The 18,934-nt window shown below is 42.4% G+C and overlaps 1 protein-coding gene across 1 annotated transcript in view; it reads left to right on the forward strand.

Moving 5' to 3' along the window:
* LOC124591556 (serine-protein kinase ATM-like) overlaps window positions 1-18,934 on the forward strand; it is a 456,741-nt gene that overhangs the window by 371,623 nt on the left and 66,184 nt on the right. The window contains exons 38-39 of the mRNA XM_047131742.1: window positions 14,406-14,516; window positions 18,644-18,750. Coding sequence (XP_046987698.1) covers window positions 14,406-14,516; window positions 18,644-18,750 — 218 coding nt within the window. The remainder of the gene's footprint in view (window positions 1-14,405; window positions 14,517-18,643; window positions 18,751-18,934) is intronic.

Genomic DNA, 18,934 nt, shown 5'->3' on the forward strand with positions numbered 1-18,934 from the left:
GCACAGCCATGGGCACATGCATGGCACTCTCCTAAGCCAAGCGGTTTATGGGCTGTGCAGAGGAAACATTCCTAGCCTCCCAAACCCCAGCACTGGTTCAGGTTTGTTGATGATATCTTAAAGATCTGGACTCAGAGCCAAGACTCCCTATCCTTATTCCTTCACAACTTCAACCCCTTCTCTCCCATCTGCTACACCTTGTCCTTCTCAACCCAGCGTGCTACCTTCCTTGATGCTGACCACCACCTCTCCAATCGCTCCATCCACATTACACTCACCAACAGTACCCGCATTTTAACAGCTGTCATTCCTTCCACACCAGAAAATCCATCCCATACAGCCTCACCACCCAGGGACAGTATATCTGCAGTCACTATAATGCCCTTGTCCTGTATGTTGAAGATCTCTCAAAGGCTTTCACAGACAGGCACAGCCCCCAGACATAGTCTGAAACAGATATTGCCACACACCCAGTCCTCCAACCACCCCCAAGAACCAGCTATAAAGGTGCACCCCCTTCATTATCCAGTACCACCACAGACTGGAACAACTGAACCACATCTTTCATCAGGGCTTTGATTATCTATTATCATGCCCTGAAATGAAGGACATTGTACCCAAGATCCTTTCCTCCCTTCCTAAACTGCTGTTCCATCTCCCACCCAACCTTCACAACATCTTAGTCCATCCCTATGCCACTCCCATCCCACCACCTTGCAGCAGGGATCCTACCTCTGTGGTACATCTGGGTGCAAGATTTACCCAATCCACCCACTCAGCACTTCCTATTCCAGTCCTGCTGCAGGCTTATCCTACGCTCTCAGAGCCCTGGCACCCCCCAGGGGGTCCACTACTCTTTTGTAGATACGTGCATAGCGGGCACGGGACCGCAAGCTAATGTGGCCCTCCTTCCTTTCCGGGCTGCATACCTTCCTTTTCCGCATCCCTCCCTATCCCCCGTCTTCGCCCCCCCCCCCCCCCCCCCCTCCCCTCACCACCGGCTCTTTCCTTCACTTTCTCCCTCTCTGGGAGTATGTTTTGTGCCTACGTCCGGAGACGGACACTCGAAAATGTAACACATTCTTTGCTTTCTCTGCTTGCAAGTCTTCATCCTTCCTTTGTCCTTCTCTTTTCCTTACCTTTTCTCTTTATCCTTTTCTCCACTGCGGCGTTTGAGACCTCTATTCTTTCCTTTCCCTTTCTTTGTTTTTCCCTTTCTCTTTTTTCCTCCCTGTGCGTGTCTGAAGGCTGACCCACGCATTTTCATGCGTAGCCAGTGACGGGGTAACGCGTGATTCTTTGCCCCGGGTAGACAGGTAGGACACGTACGTACCCCCTGGTAACGGCCAGGCCCAGGGAGGGGTGATTACCCGAGCTGATAACTCCCGAAAGTGCTGATTGGTCCCTCCGTCCGTTTCTCGGGAGGTGTAACCTGAGGTGTGAACAATCACCTAAGGCGGGAGTGCCCTCAGAGAGGCCCCCCACAAGGGAGGAGTGCGCCATCGGAGACGCCGGTAATCATGGGGGATTCTTCCGCAATGGTTTCCTCTTCTTCCACTATGTCTGCTCACAAGCGTAAGTTCACTGAGTCTCAGCCACAGACAGTTCTTCCATCGTTGCCACAGTTCCTTGTTGTTTCTCGGTCTGACGAAGGTGACGACTTCTCCACGGTCAACCCTTTCATTATTCAGAGAGGTGTCGACACAATTGCAGCTCCTGTAAAGTCTTGTTCCAGATTACGGAACGGCACCTTGTTGTTAGAAACAGTCAGTGCCCTCCAGGCACAAAAATTGCTGCGTACTTCACTGCTCCACACCTTCCCTGTCCAGGTGGAAGCGCACAACACTTTAAATTCCTCACGTGGAGTCGTTTATACACGCTCCCTCGACGGATTGTCCAACGAGGAAATTCAACACTACCTGTCTGCCCAGGGCATAACGGCTGTTCATAGAGTCATGAAAAGTGTTGACACGAACATCGTTCCAACCTGTACTGTCTTCTTGACATTTGACAGAGTTCAACTCCCATCAAACATAAAAGTGGGCTATGAGATAATTTCCGTTTGTCCCTACGTCCCAAACCCTACGCGTTGCTATCGGTGTCAGCGGTTCAATCATACCAGCCAGTCCTGTTCCAACCCGGCCAAATGTGTTGCTTGTGGCAAGGATGCCCATGAGGGTGCTTGTCCACCTCCATCCCCTCGTTGCATCAACTTTGTGGGTGACCACGCTGCTTCCTCTCGAGATTGCCCCATTTTTAAAGACGAATAGCTCATTCAGGAAATCAGAGTGAAGGAAAAGGTGTCGACCTTTGTTGCTCGAAAATTATTCGCCAGTCGAAAGCCCACTGTGCCTCAGACAGGAAAATACAGCACTGTCCTTGCCTCTCCTCGGCCAACAAAGGAGGCGGCCACGCAGACTTGTGATCTCACCTTTAGTGACACGGTCGTCAGATCGGCCAGCGCAAAGATCGCCCGTTCAACCTCCCCACTTTCGCCTGCTCACTCTATGGCTCATCCTTCATCGGGTTCTGCTAAACCTCGATCCCGAAAGTCAGACACCCGGACTTCCAAAAAAGAGCATACTCGTGAAGATTTTTTACGTGCCCCAACTTCACAACCATCGGTTCCTCCTTCATCTAAACATCATGTTTCCAAGAAGGCTAATAAGAAACCCAGTTCTTCTCCTTCTCCGCCACAGCATGTCTCATCTACAGCACAACCTGGCGGTAACCGCCCTCGGCCGTCTTCTGTGTCGCCGAGGTGCACTGCTGGCGGCCGATCAACCGGCCGATCGCTGGTGGCAGGAGCTGCTCCTGAACAACCTATGGATCAGGATCTTCTGCCTTCGGCTGAGTGCGGTTCCATGCTGTCGGTCACCAGTCGTTGAGTTGACGGCAACTTTGGTCACATTCTTCCATATTCTGTCCACCCTATGTCCATCATCCATTGGAATATCCGCAGCATTCGAGCCAATCGGGATGAATTGACGATCACCTTACGATCCTACTCGCCGGTCATCTTCTGTCTTCAGGAAACAAAGCTGCGTCCCCACGACTGCTTTGTTTTCCCCCATTTTCAGTCAGTCCGATTTGATCTTCCCTCTGTTGAAGGCACTTCAGCACATGGAGGACTCATGATTCTTCTCCATGATACTCTCCATTATCACCCAATCCCCTTAAACACTTCCTTCCAAGCTGTCGCTGTCCGCCTTTCCCTTTCTGGATACACCTTCTCTCTTTGTACTGTATGCATTCCATCGTCCACATCAATGGCACGACCTGATCTCCTTCATCTTCTTGGTCAGCTTCCTTCCCCCTATTTGCTGGTTGGGGACTTCGATGCCCAACACCCGCTTTGGGGATCTCCACATCCTTGTCCATGTGGCTAACTATTGCTAGACGTCTTCCACCAAGCGGATCTTGTTTGCCTCAACACTGGGGACCCTACATTTTTGTCTGCCTCCACAACAAATTTCTCTCATTTGGACCTTTCGGTCGGTACTGTTCCGCTAGCTTGGCGCTTCGAATGGTTCGCCCTTGCTGATACACACTCGATTGACCACTTTCCATGTGTGCTTCGATTGCAGCCACAACTGCCATATATGCGCCTGAGATGCTGGAAGTTTGCCCAAGCCAATTGGACACTTTTTTCGTCTCTAGCGACATTCGATGACCGTCACTTTCCTAGCGTCGATGATGAGGTCACTCATATTACAGACGTTATTCTTACAGCTGCGGAACGTTCAATACCTCGCAACTCCGAAATGCCCCGGCGCCCCCCAGTTCCTTGGTGGAACGAGGCATGCCGTGACGCAATACGTGAGCGGCGACGTGCTCTTCGCGTTTTCAGACACCATCCTACTTTGGCCAACTGTATCCGCTATAAGCAGTTCCGTTCGCGGTGCCGTCGCGTCATCCGCGATAGCAAGAAGGCAAGCTGGGACTTCTTTACTAGCTCATTTAACACCTTCACTCCCTCCTCGGAAGTTTGGAGTTGGATTCGACGGTTATCAGGCGCGCCTAGTTTCTCCTCGGTCTCTGGGCTCACTGTTGCGCATGATACATTAGTGGTCCCCGTCGCAATTTCTAACTCATTGGGTCAACACTTTGCTGAGATTTCGAGCTCTTAAAATTACCCGCCAGCGTTTCTCCCGAAGAAACGTGCAGCGGAATTGCGACCTCTTGCTTTCTCCTCTCAAAATCGCGAAAGCTACAATACTGTTTTCTCCATGCGGGAACTCCAACATGCACTCTCTTCTTCTCGCTCCTCCGCCCCAGGACCGGATGGTATCCACATCCAAATGTTGCTGCATTTATCATACCATAGTCTGTGTTACCTCCTTCGCCTTTATAATCGAATTTGGACCGACAGTACTTTTCCCAGACGATGGCGGGAAGCTATCGTCATTCCTGTTCCGAAACCTGGAAAGGACAAACATCTCCCCTCTAGCTATCGCCCCATTTCTCTCACAAGTAGTGTATGTAAGGTTTTGGAGCGTATGGTGAATTGCCGTTTAGCTTGGTGGCTGGAGTCCCGCAGTCTTTTAACACCTGCTCAATGCGGTTTCCGAAAGCATCGTTCTGCAGTTGACCATCTTGTTGCTCTCTCCACTTATATCATGAACAATTTTCTCCGGAAACGCCAAACAGTAGCAATATTTTTTGATCTGGAGAGAGCATACGATACCTGTTGGAGGACAGGTATCCTCCGCACACTGTTCTCTTGGGGCTTTCGCGGTCGGTTGCCCCTTTTTCTTCGCGAATTTATGGCAGAGCGCACATTTAAAATGCGGGTGAACACTACTCTCTCCCGTACTTTCTCCCAAGAAAACGGGGTACCCCAGGGCTCTGTGCTAAGTGTTGTACTGTTTGCCATTGCCATAAATCCGATTATGGATTGTCTCCTTCCTGATGTCTCGGGCTCCCTCTTTGTGGATGATTTTGCGATCTACTACAGCTCTCAACAGACCAGCCTTCTTCAACGACGTCTTCAAGGCTGTCTTGATCCCCTCCACTCTTGGAGCATCGAAACAGGCTTCCGCTTTTCTCCCAGAAAGACCGTTTGTGTTAATTTTTGGCGTCGTACGGAGTTTCTTCCACCCTCCTTACATCTAGGACCTGTCAACCTTCCATTTTCGGACGTCGCTAAATTCTTGGGTCTTATGTTTGACAGAAAACTGTGCTGGTCCTCCCACGTTTCCTATCTTTCGGCTCGCTGTCTGCGATCCCTCAACACCCTCCGTATCCTGAATGGTACCTCCTGGGGAGCGGACCGAGTGGTCCTTCTCCGCCTCTATCGCGTCTTAGTGCGCTCAAAATTGGACTATGGAAGCATGGTTTACTCCTCTGCTCGGTCGTCTATTCTTCGGTGTCTCGACTCTATCCACCAACATGGATTACGTTTAGTGTCTGGAGCTTTTTACATCAGCCCTGTGGAAAACCTTTATGCTGAGACTGCTGAACCTCCGCTGTCCAATCGGCGAGCTGCCCTTCTGAGTCGTTATGCTAGCCATTTGTCTTCCATGCCTGCTAATCCGGCCCATGACATTTTTTTCGACACCTCCTTGGATTTAGGGTATGCAGGCCGCCCTTCCTCCCTACTACCACCGGGAGTCCACTTCCGTCAACTGCTCCATTCTTTTTCCTTCCGCTTTCCTAAAACTTTCTTGACAACTTGCGGTACAGCACCGCCTTGGCTCCGTCCCCGGACCTGCCTGCTCTGTGACCTTTGTCAGTTTCCCAAGGATGGTACCCCTTCACTTGTTTATCATCGGGCATTTTCTGCTCTATGTGCACAAATGAAGGAAGCCACATTTATTTACACTGATGGTTCAAAAACATCGTTTGGTGTAGGGAGTGCCTATATTGTTGGCGACACCCCAAATCGATTTCGGCTTCCCGACCAGTGTTCGGTTTATACTGCGGAGCTTTACGCTGTTCTCCAGGCTGTCCAATACATCCGTCGTCATCAGCGGATACAGTATGTTATCTGTTCAGATTCTCTCAGCTCTCTCCTCAGTCTCCAGGCTCTCTACCTTGTCCACCCTCTGGTCCACCGGATTCGGGACTGCCTACACTTGCTCCACTTGGGGGGCGTCTCAGTGGCGTTCCTCTGGATCCCAGGACATGTTGGTATCTGTGGAAATGAGACGGCCGATATAGCGGCCAGGGCTTTAGTCTCTCTTCTTCGGCCAGCTATTCGCACGATTCCCTTTGCCGATGTACAGAGTGTTTTATGTCGTCGTGTTGTTCTTTTATGGCACGCACATTGGTCGACACTTCCCCATAATAAATTGCGGGACGTGAAAGCTCTTCCCTGTGCTTGGACCTCTTCCTCCCGAACGCGGCACCAGGAGGAGGTAATTTTAACTAGACTCCGGATAGGGCACTGTCTTTTTAGCCATCGACATCTTTTAAGCGAGATCCTCCCCCACTCTGTCCCCACTGCTCTCAGCTGTGGACGGTAAGACACTTTTTACTTGAGTGCTCCTATTTTACTCCGTTACGCGCCCGTCTACAGCTGTCTCCTGATATATCGTCCATTTTAGCAGATGACACGCGCTCAGCCGATTGCGTTCTCGAGATTATTAGTGCCAGTGAGATGAAGTCAGTCATTTGAAACTCTTTTTGGTGACAGTCAACCCCTTTCGGTAGTGGTTTTTTAAGCTTTCCTTCTGCTTTTAGTTTCTCCAATTTTTTGAGTTTCGTTCCCTTTGCTGCTGGTTTACAGTTTCGTTTTTTACCTTTCCTAACTCACAGACTGGGCGCTAATGACCATAGCAGTTTTGCGCCCTAAAACCAAAAAAGAGCCGTGGCAACCTGTGAAAGCAGCCATACCACATACCTGCTCTGCTGAAAACATTCCACAGTCTTTTTATGTTGACACGACTCCCAAACAGCTGTCCACCAGCCAAACTGTTGTCGAGAACAAAGTTGATCACCCTGTGGCACAAAATGCAGTTGAACACAATATGCTCAGTTTCAGTGGCTGCTTCACAACAATGGCCATCTGGAGTCTCCCCTCCACCACCAACTTTTCTGAACTTCGCAGGTGGGAATTATCCTTACAACATATTCTCCACTCCAAAAATGATCTTGGCCTTAACCTACAAAATGTACTGGCCCCACAATTTCCACACAACAGTATCTGCCCCCTGTCCTATAACCTCCTCCTAATTCACATCACATGCCCCACCCTCACTGTGCTCATTCTCTGCTAACACTTCCACCAGTATTTTCCCCCCTCTGCGCCTCTCGTTTCCTATCTCTCCCCCCCCCCCCCCCCCCCCCACCCCTCCTCCCTACCAGCCTCACAACACTGCCCGCGGGCAGCCTTGTCCTATTGTCTTTTACCACTGTCCCTACACAAACAGACAGGGTTCTTCTTCCCCCCCCCCTCTCCCTCTCCCTCTCCCTCTCCCTCTCCCTCTCCCCCTCTCTCTCCCCCTCTCTCTCTCTCTCTCTCTCTCTCTCTCTCTCCCTCTCTCTCTCTCCCTCCCTCTCTCCCTCTCTCTCTCTCACAACACACACACACACACACACACACACACACACACTGCTATCCCTCCCACTTTCCTGCCCCACCCCTGATTGATGTTATCAATGCAACAGTTGCCGTCTGGCTAGAGCAGCTGAAGATAGTGATCATGTGTGCATGCTTGTGTGAATATGTGTGTTGTTTTTCTTTCTTTTCTGAAGAAGACTTTGGTCAGAAGTGTAGTATGCAACAGTCTTTTTGTTGTGCCTGCCTACAACTCAGCGTGTCATCTTTACACTATTTCACTATTGTTGGTCTCAGTGTATTTTGATGGTTTTTAATTAGACCAGAGCTTGTCATAGTAATCTTATTACTTACCACGCACATTTTAATGGTCTACACAACAATGACTTGATCTCTTCCCAGAACACGGTAAGTCAACAAGCATGTGAAAGTAGGATTATCCATAAGTTGTTCAGTGTTTTTGCAAATTAAAACAGCCACTTCAAATAATGTATGTATTTAACAGGTTTATACGTACTGTCTACATTCATCTTACCGGAACTCAGCTGAGTAATGTACCTGAAGTTGAAGAGTCAGTATTTAGTAGCCCTTTCCTTTCAAAATAAATTAAATCTACTTATCAGGACTAGCTGGAAAGTTCTCAGAATGACTGGAATTTGTTCATTGCATGCGTTCCAGACACATATTTAGTTTCACCATCTATTACAATCTATTGTTTAAATTTTCACGTCCTGCTTTGTCAGCCAGGTAACTGAAATGAGAGTATATCCATGTAATAGTTTTCAACATTTAAGTACGCCTTCAAGATTCCATTTAAAATTTGAATAATATTTTCTTTGCATGGTCTTTATCTTTCACCAACTGCATGAATTCCGACATAAAACAAATTGTCTTAAAGATGAATATTTATGGAAGTTTCAGCAACTTCCAGCATCATGTGAAACACAGTTAGTGTTCGAAGAATGGTTGAAGAGGATTTACTTTGTCCATTTCTACACATTCAGTGTAGTTCTTGGCATTAGATCAGTGGAAATCTCTACAGTTTTGTTAAAGAATCTTTTCTGCGGCCGAAAATTATCCAATCAGTGGACACCACAACATGTTTCCCGATAGGAGTAGGATCTTTGATAGTTTGTCCATCACTGGATACTTGATACGTTTCAGTGTGCAAGTATTCTACTCCTTAGCTCGTAAAAAATATCCGTCTGTTCAGGTATGATCCAAAGACAGTATACAAGTCATGGGTCCACATACTCCTCAGTAATACCTGTGCAACAGCAGTGAAGAGGTGAAACAATGTGAACAAGAGGTTGGTGTTCGTGTTTTTGTTGCAATTAGCACAATAATAAGCACAAACTATCATAGAAGAAGACTGTTCCCTTAATATTTTCAAAAGAATTCTAGCTAAACAGCCAAAGATGTGCAAGCATTGAAAATTGTTCCACCATGCTAATGCATATGCTGTTACTGTTGCCAAAACAACAACCATTTGCTGAGGGAGTCCAAATCTACACACTCCCACATCTACTGCACAGCCCATACCAATTTCTTTCTATTTGTAAAACTGACTGCAACAATTTTGGGCATTACATAGGCCCCAGAATTGATTGCCTTTCACTATAGAGCATTTAATAAAATATTTTTTATTTAGGCCTACCTTATTTTGAATGTTTGCATGCAGTAATGTTTATCTATTATGCTTTTGACGGATGATGAAGGCAATGTGTGTTCTAATAGCAAAAAGATATTTCTGTTTACAGTTCAACAATTGTCAGATTTTTTTATTTTAATTGAGCTGTGAAACATTGCCTCTTGCCAAATTTCATAATTCTACGTCAACAGGAAGTACCCTATAGGTTTTGATTAGTAAGCTTGTGAGTATCACAATATGTGACATAAATGGCCAAATCTGTTGGTTACAACAACGTAGAAGCTTAAATTTTTTACTCTGCCATGGGATCATAGACCCTAGTAAGCAACATAAATTTGAATTTGATACAACAATCTGTTCATGTTGAAAAGGGGTCTTAACAGACAGACAGACAGACAGATGGGAAAAAATAACAAAAAGTATTTGTTCATGTTAGATTTTTCCCTTTACCTGTACCATGAAACCTTGCATCTTGCTGAGTTTCATGATTCCAGGTCAATGGGAAGTACCCTATACGTGTTTATGAGTGGATTTGGAAGTTCAAAGTATGTGACATAAATGTTTGAATCTTTTGATTGAATTGACTTATAAGCTTAAATGTCTTATACCACCAAGGGATTATAGATTTGAACCTGATACGCCAACCTGTTAGCACTAGTTCCCACGTGTGGAGTTCTGAGAAACTGCTATCTGGGGAAAGAATCCAGATGGCGCATGTGGTCAAACAAGACCAAGTCCCGACTGTCATGTTGTATAGCCTGCTCTGCAACAGGATATTGTGTGTTGCCAGTATGCACCGTCTTCCTCTGCCCATTCATCCTAACTGATAACTTGGTGGTAGTCATGCTGATTTAAAAGACTGAATGGTGTTTACATAACAGCTGTTGTACGGCATGTGTGGTTTCACAGGTGGATTTCCATTTGATAGTATATGTTTTGCCAGTTACAAGGCTGGTGTAGGCGGTGGTAGGAGGGTACATAGGACAAGTCTTGCAGCAGGAATGGTCACTAGGGTAGGAGCCATCAGGAATGGTCACTAGGGTAGGGAGGTGGGTGCAGAAGGAGCACAGAGTCTGACAACGATATTGTGGAGATTGGGAGGGCGACGAAAAGCTGTTCTAGGTGTGGTGGGCAAAATCTCTCAGACAGAATGTATCTCATTTCAGGGTGTAATGTTAGGAAGCCACGGCCTTGTCGAAGTGGCTGATTCACACATTCAAGGTCGTGATGATACTGAGTGACAAGTGGTGTGGTGTGCTCTGAAATTGTTTTTTGGAGGGATCAGCAGTACCAGGATTGGATATGATGGTGCAGGAAATCAGCTTTTGAACAACCATTGAAATTGTCGATCTTCACATTAATTCCATTGTGTTTAGTCTTGATTATGACAATGTCAGTGCAGGAACGCTCCTAAAGATACTGCTTAAATTATTATTGTCTGCACTGAACCTCTTGATGCAGGATTTCAGTGGCGAGTGAAATGATGAACAGATAGGTGTTGACCATATAATGGTGCAAATAAATATTCCTTTTCTAATAACTTTATATAATATTTTTAATGAACAGTTAAAAACCCATTTTTAACAGTGGTGGTATGACGGATCCAAGCATACATCTGTATGCTACCACTTCTCGAAAAAAAAAGGGTGTAGATATAGGAATCAATAAATTGAAGAGAGTATTTCTTACATGGTTTCATACAGATATTTAACGATGTATCAAAACATTATCCTTGCCATAAAACAACTCATTAATTTACCTTTGGCGGTGTCTATAACTCATTCAGTTTACATATAGCTTGTATGTATAAGAAAAGAAAAGAATGAAAAAATAATATGGTTCAATACATCTGGTGAGCTAATTGTGTCCATTGAAGGCTGAGGAGAGGATGGTAGTGTGCTGCTGTAAAGAGCCTGCATCTGAAGAAATACGTTTCCCTTGAATGCCAAGGCTGTATGAGAGGGAACGTTTGACATGGAAAGGATGGCAACAGTCAAAATGCAAGTACTGTTGGCTGTTAGTAGATTTAATGTGGACAGAAAAGTGTAGCTGGTATACAGTGAGGGTGAGATCAACATCGTGGAAGGTGGCATGGGATCTGGAATAGGATCATGTGAACTTTAATTTGGAGAAGGTATTCAGAGAGCCCAGGAAGTTTAACAAGTTATCCCACCTCAGCCTTCACTGGATGTAACTACCCTACCAACCTAGTTTAAAAGCAGATTTTCCAGCCTATCACATCCAATCCTGTTACCGCTGATCCCTCCAAAAAACAGCTTCAGAGCACATCACTTGCCACTCAGTATTATCCTGACCTTGAAGGTGTTAATCAGCTACTTCAACAACACAATGACTTCTTAATATCATGTTCTGGAATTAGATCCATTATGTCTGACATTTTGCCCACCACACCTAGAACAGCTTTTCATCACCCTCCCAATCTCCACAATATCCTTGTCAGACTCTATGCTCCTTCTGCACCCATCTCCCTACCCTTATGGCTCTTGCGACCATCCCCATTGCAAGACTTACCCTATGCACCCTCCTGCCTATATCACCTATACCAGCCCTGTAACTGACAAAACATATACTATCAAATGGAGAGCCACCTGTAAAATGAGACATGTCATATATCAGCTGTTATATAAACCCTGTTCGGCTTTTTACATCAGCAGGACTACCACCAAGTTATCAGTTAGGATGTATGGGCACAGTCAGAGTGTATACCAACAACATGCAATATCCTGTTGCAGAGCATGCTATACAACATGAGTCATAACATTGATGCCTGTTTCACCACACATACCATCTGGATTCTTCCCCCAGACACCAGTTTCTCAGAACTCGGTGACGGGAACTAGCACTGCAACATGTCCTTGATTCTCTTCACCCACCCACCTGCCTTCAATTTAAATTAATTCCTTCCATCTCAACATTCTTCAGAGTAACTACTCCTTTCTTCACTCCATTTTAGCTTTTTACATCTTTCATTTTCTGAACTGTCTATTTTTTGCCATCTCCTTCCCACATCTAGCACATGCAATGTACTTAGCTTTTCACTCTTATTAACTCATTCATGTTTTAGCAGTAATTTCTGTCTTCCACCTTTAAGCTCTCAGGTTTTCAAACCTCATCTGGTGCAGTCCCCAACAATCAGTGTTTCCTTCTCATCCTCTCCAGTAAACCTCCTTTTCCTTCACCCCTATTCTTTCCCCTGCAACCATTCTGCTGGAAGGAGGAGGCACTGGCTCTGATAGCTTGCGTAAGTAAAACATTTTTTGTATGTATGTATATTCTCCAGCTGCTGCTTGTTGAGTATATTTTTTTGTCTATCCAATTACATTATATTGTCAAAAATTGATTATTTCCATTGTTAAAAATATTTTTTGTGTTATATTATTACAGTTTTCTTAGTTTTGGTTTTTTTCCTGTACTTTACTGCAAAACCCTCCTTCTTGCCAAATTTTGTGATTCTAAGTCAACAAGAAGTGCCCTATAGTTTTCGATGAGCAAGTTTTTTAGTATCAAAATATGAGACAAAAATGGCCATATCTTTTGATTTAATTGACTTAAAAGCTATTTTAAGCTGTATTTTATACTGTCAAGGGACCACAGACATACGTGACATAAATTTGAACATGTTACATCTACCCATTCCTGCAAGAAAGGGTCCTTGGACAGACAGACACAAAGTGATCCTGTAAGGATTCCATTTTTACAGATTCAAGCACAGAACCTAAAAAGTCATATGCAAGTATGATGATTTTACTTAATATCTGTTTGTACTTTCAGAACAGGTGGTTTAGATATATATGAATTGAGGATATTGTTGATTCCAATGCTGAAGTGATGAAGACCTAATTGTAAAAACTACAAGTAATAATCATTTTTTGAGCATAAGGAATAAAACTAAAGATACAACATACCTGTGAAAGATCAAGGTGAATAGTGTGCATGGCCCATGGTTTGAAACTAGAAGGAAATGAATATTTATACATAGGCAAGTGTAAGATAGGAAATAACGTGGGAGTGAAATAGAGTTACCGTATTTCTCCACTCCGTTTATGTTCTACAGGAAATCTGTAGCATTTGTTCTTCACATTATTTATTTCATCTGCATTTTTGCACAATTTTTTAAGTCTGAAAGAAAGTGTCCTCAATATAAGAAGCTCGTATTTGCACTCATGTTGACTGCTTTTTATCTGGCTCTTTAACAAATGATAGTCTTGTGAAACTTCAGTGCCCAACATCTTTTGTGTGCCTGTCCATTAAATCATACTTCACAAGACAGTACAATAGTAGATTAATTAAATGCTGAATGTCTGTATTGTAGGCATCACATTGCGAGAAGAAAATAGTATTAGTAATATCTGTCTTTGTCTGCAGTGAAAAAACAATTAGAATGATAACACGCTGTATACAAATACTTGTAAAGAATTAGTTAAATTAAAAAATTGACACACTTCCATTAACTAAGGAAACGCAATCCGAAAACAAAGGAAGTAGGTTACAGTACGCTTGTTCGCCCACTGCTTGAATACTGCTCAGCAGTGTGGGATCCGTACCAGATAGGGTTGATAGAAGAGATAGAGAAGATCCAACGGAGAGCAGCGCGCTTCGTTACAGGATCATTTAGTAATCGCGAAAGCATTACGGAGATGATAGATAAACTCCAGTTGCATAGCCCTCAAGATCAGTGAAGGTGGTGGCCAGCATCACAGTATTTGTCCCCAATAACGAAAAGCTTGGTATCTAAGTCACTGCTACATACGGGCTTTTGTTAAAGTTTCGAGAACATACCTTCACCGAAGAGTCGAGCAGTATATTGCTCCCTCGCGAAGAGACCATGAGGATAAAATCAGAGAGATTAGAGCCCACACAGAAGCATACCGACAATCCTTCTTTCCACAAACAATACGAGACTGGATAGAAGGGAGAACCAATAGAGGTACTCAGGGTACCCTCCGCCACACACCGTCAGGTGGCTTGCGGAGTATGGATGTAGATGTAGATGTAGATGTTGAACTTGTTAGTATAGTAGCAAAAAATTTGATTGTGGAGCAAAATTAAACCTGATGGGCGTGTTACTTCCTCTGTTTATGAAGAACCATTCCTGCTCTCCATTTCATCTTCTTGCTGTAAATGATTGTCCAGTCTCTGTCGATGCACATCTATATATACCAGCTGATCTTTTTTTTAATATAGTTGCTAGTGCAGCATGATTTGGGTTATACATAAAAATTTCAATTGCAGGTCAAATTCCAAGAGGGGAGCTTCTAACTAAGTTAAAGAACTGTGATACTGTACTAGTACCAACACTGACAATTCCAGTAAAGCCTAATTGTCAATACATCAACATTATTGGTAAGCGAAACTATCTCTCTCTCTCTCTCTCTCTCTCTCTCTCTCTCTCTCTCTCTCTCTCTCTCTCTCCCTCCACACTTTCTGTCCTTCACCAAATAAATTTCCTAATGAATAGATTGTACAATACTGTTCATTTGACACTGCACGAGAATGTGTTACTTTTGGTTTGTAGACATTTCAAGGAATGTACATAATTAGGCTATGTTTATATTAATAACTATCACTCTTGTTCAGTTAATACTGATCTTAAACTGATGCATTGACAGAGAGAGACATCTGGATGTGCTATCATTACAATTGCTCACAACACTCAAAGATGCCACAATCGTTATGTATTCACAAGAAAACCTCTATGGCCGACTTCGGTATCATCAGAGTCCTTTATTTATTCACATTGTTTTCTCTCTCTCTCTCTCTCTCTCTCTCTGTGTGTGTGTGTGTGTGTGTGTGTGTGTGTGTGTGTGTGTGTGTGGGCGGGCGCGCGCGCGTGTATACCTGTCCCTTTTTCCCCCCAAGGTAAGTCTTTCCGCTCCTGGGATTGGAATGACTCCTTACCCTCTCCCTTAAAATCCACATCCTTTCGTCTTTCCCTCTCCATCCCTCTTTCCTGATGAAGCAACCGTGGGTTGCGAAAGGTTGAAATTTGTGTGTGTGTGTATTTGTGTTTGTTATTGTTTCTATCAACGTACCAACGCTTTCGTTTGGTAAGTCACAGAATCTTTGCTTTTAGATATACATATATAATATTTTATATATTTTCTCTACATTCTATGCTTTATTTATTTCAATGTGTCAAAAAGCCACATGATTAATAATAATAATAATAACAATATAGCCTACAAATGAGAAACCAAATTTTTATTTATTCACCAATATTCATGTAATATATAGAGTAAGGAATTATAATCAGTATGTTTCTGTTACAGAATTATGTTTATTGAGAGTGATCCAAAAATAATTCATTTATTTCTCAACCGGTTTACACATACCTGTACAAAAAAAAAATTGTACAGTGAACTCTGGTTGTGAAATTGGTGATGCTTTGTAATGAACACCAACATTTAACTGAATCGTGTTCACAAGATAAGTGTGTCCACGAAAAGTTGTTGATCAACAAGGAATCTGCACATAATTACTTCTCCTGTACTGTCAGTTGCATAGCCCTCAAGATCAGTGAAGGTGGTGGCCAGCATCACAGTATTTGTCCCCAATAACGAAAAGCTTGGTATCTAAGTCACTGCTACATACTACATGCAATTGGCCATCACCATTTGGAACCCTCTGCAAATATTAATAATGAGCAAGTACAAACTCACAAAAATAATATCTTCTTGAAAAGTACATTTATACTTCTCTATATCATGGCTGACCTCATTCCATTATAAACATTATTTTCTTCACAGTGTTGCTCATGATATAATTTCAACACATGACTTTTCTCCCTCAGAAATGCACCTTTGTCACAGTAAGTGACCACCAAACTCAACAGTTCTTCACTAGTTTAGCATTTTTGGGAGTATAATTTGGTCAATACATCCCCTTCATCAGATGCATGTTTTAAGATTGCCCTTCATGCTGCATTGTTGATCATATCACAAGATCTCTGTCAACATTTCAGCATTACCAGATCTGATCTCTCATCTTCTATACAGTGAACAAGAACATATACTGTTTGGGGCTGGTTATCACAAGGAGTAATTACTTAATATAAGTGTGAATTATGTGTTGTCAGTTAATTACAGTAATTGTGGAGAAATACTTTATTGGTCTTAAGTGTTCTGTCTTCCTGTAATGTGCTTGTATGGGCTTTCAGTCATCTGTTGGTGATCGTAGGAAATATACGTGTGATAATATGGTTTATGTTAACAATCTCTAATTGTAGCCTGTTTGTAGCTGTTAATTCGGATGCCTATGTTTACAGTGTATTATAACTTCTTGTTTGCTATTACTCTTGCTCCTGAAGTCTTTATACCAATTGGTGGCTGTACATGTCCTGTCAGCTGATCCCTTCTTTGACTCAAGTTATATCACAAGTTTCTTTTCTTTCCAATTCTGTTCAGTACCTCGTCATTACTACTTACGTGATCCACCCTTCTGATCTTCGGCTTTCTTCTGTAGCACCATATTTCAAAAGCTCCTGTTATCTCCTTGTCTAAACTGCGGATCGCCCACGTTTCCCTCCTGTACAAGGCTACATTCCAGACAAATGCCTTCGGAAAAAACTTCTTAAAAATTAATTTCATATTCGGCATTCACAAATTTGTCTTCTTCTTTTGTCATTTCCACTCTACATTTTATACACTCTAATCCTGCCATCATCATAAATAGCAAAACTCATCTATTTTTAGTGTCTCATTTACTAACCTAATTCCCTCAACATTGCCCGTTTTAATTGAAGTGCATTACGTTATGGTACCGTTGTTTTGCTTTCATTAATGTTCATCTTATAGCCCCCTCTCAAGACACTGGCAATTCCACTAAACTACATTTCATGGGCGTTTTCTGTCATGCATAAAGAAAGCCATACTCACAAACATAATATGTGTACAAGACAAACTTGTAACTCAACATTTTCATGCATTGTGTTTCAGGCGAGGAAAAGGACTTCTGAAAATTAAAACTTGAGTAATCCAAACCAGAAAATCTGACGTATATAACAAGTTTCTTTTTTTACAAAATAGTAAAAGTTTTGTGGCAAAAATAAACAGCCATTATTAATCATCCAGCAAAAAGACATTGTGCACATATATGAAGAAAAGAGGGTCCATTCTAAGTTGTGAACCATAAAAATGTTATAAAATACAAAAAGAAATCGATAAAGACACTGAAATATTTTAGTGTAGGTTTGGAATAGGTGGAATACAAAGACTAACCACACCTCAGTAAGCTTTTTCCCTACCTTCACTATGTGTTCCATATTACTCCTATTTCCTTACTTCATCTCATTCTCCGATCTTGTATTAGCAATAAAGCTTTCATTCATTATTATGAGTTGATAAGCATTCACAATATCACCATAGTTTGAGTCTTGAACGGGGCTACACCTGTCTTACAAGGAGATCATGTTTATAAAGTTCAGAATTCAAATATCAGCTACCAAAGCATGGAGACTCAATACTTGAAAGTTCTCAAGAAAATAATCTTTGCAAGTCTTTGTAAGTGTTTGTAATACAGCTGATTTTTAAATGGCCAGCATCGCTCTGTGGCAGAACGCTTACTTGCCATGTGGTGAGCCTGGTTTCAGTTCCTTATTGATGCCAAATTTTTTAACAAACTATCATGTTCTACAGGCATTTCCGTAAAGCATAAAACACATAAAGATGGAAAAAATCAGTAGAGCTCAAGACTGGTAATCACTCAATCACTGGTTTGATTCTTGTTTTCCCATTCAGTGCATATATCTGTGTCATTTAAATAGAAACTTCATAGAATATATGCGAATTAACGCATGTCAAACTGTCATTTTTATGAAAAATGCACATCTTTTCATTTGTAATTACATATCACACACAAAAATCCAGTTTTTGCTGCAAATATAAGTTCTTAATAACCAATCTTTTATTTGAAAACTGTCAATGAAAAAGGTTAAGTAACAAAAAAGAACATTACAAATTAAAATTTTTCATATTTATGTATCTTCATGGAAATGCTTGTAAAACATGCTCCTTTATTAAAAAATTTTGCATCAAGCAGGAATCAAAGAAAGGTTCACTACATTCTACCACGTAGCCACAATGACTGTTGAAAAGTCAACCTAAAATTAGGGTATTAAAGACACTCAATACTTGAAAGTCAATTTTCTTGAAAAGTTCTGAAAGATGCCTCAAATTGCTTTGGTTGGTTGAAATTTCAGTTATGAACTTCACATACCATGAATTAAGAAAATACAAAAATCCAATTGCCACGTGGTCTCCCTGTTAGGAAAAACATCTATCACATTGTAAGCAAATAAGGCTACTTTTCTTGTATAGATATTTTCTGTTATTTAATGTTTGTTATTTGTTGCTTATTCAAATTGGCAAGAAGAATCTTACGATGTTTTCATACTGTATATAAGTGAAATGCTTAGAAACTTGGGAGAAACATAACTTGAAATGATGTAATTCAGACAAATTTTTCACGTACAGGTATTGCAGGATTTGAAAAAACTTATCAGATGGTGGGTGGAGTGAATGCACCAAAAAAAATTGTATGCATTGGAACAGATGGCATTAAACGACCTCAGCTAGTGAAGGTTAGCAGATTCTTGATTAGTTGATTAATATATAATCTCAAAGATTAAAATGTGTAGACTTTAGTGGTTTTGTCATAAGCTTTCCTGTATTTGTAACATCATATGTGCTTTTTCATGTGCTTTATGAATAGAAAAAAACCACCCTTATAATGTTTCTATCATTCAAAAATGATCAAAACTATAT

The sequence above is a fragment of the Schistocerca americana genome, chromosome 2 (assembly GCF_021461395.2).
Source record: "Schistocerca americana isolate TAMUIC-IGC-003095 chromosome 2, iqSchAmer2.1, whole genome shotgun sequence".
Taxonomy (NCBI): domain Eukaryota; kingdom Metazoa; phylum Arthropoda; class Insecta; order Orthoptera; family Acrididae; genus Schistocerca; species Schistocerca americana.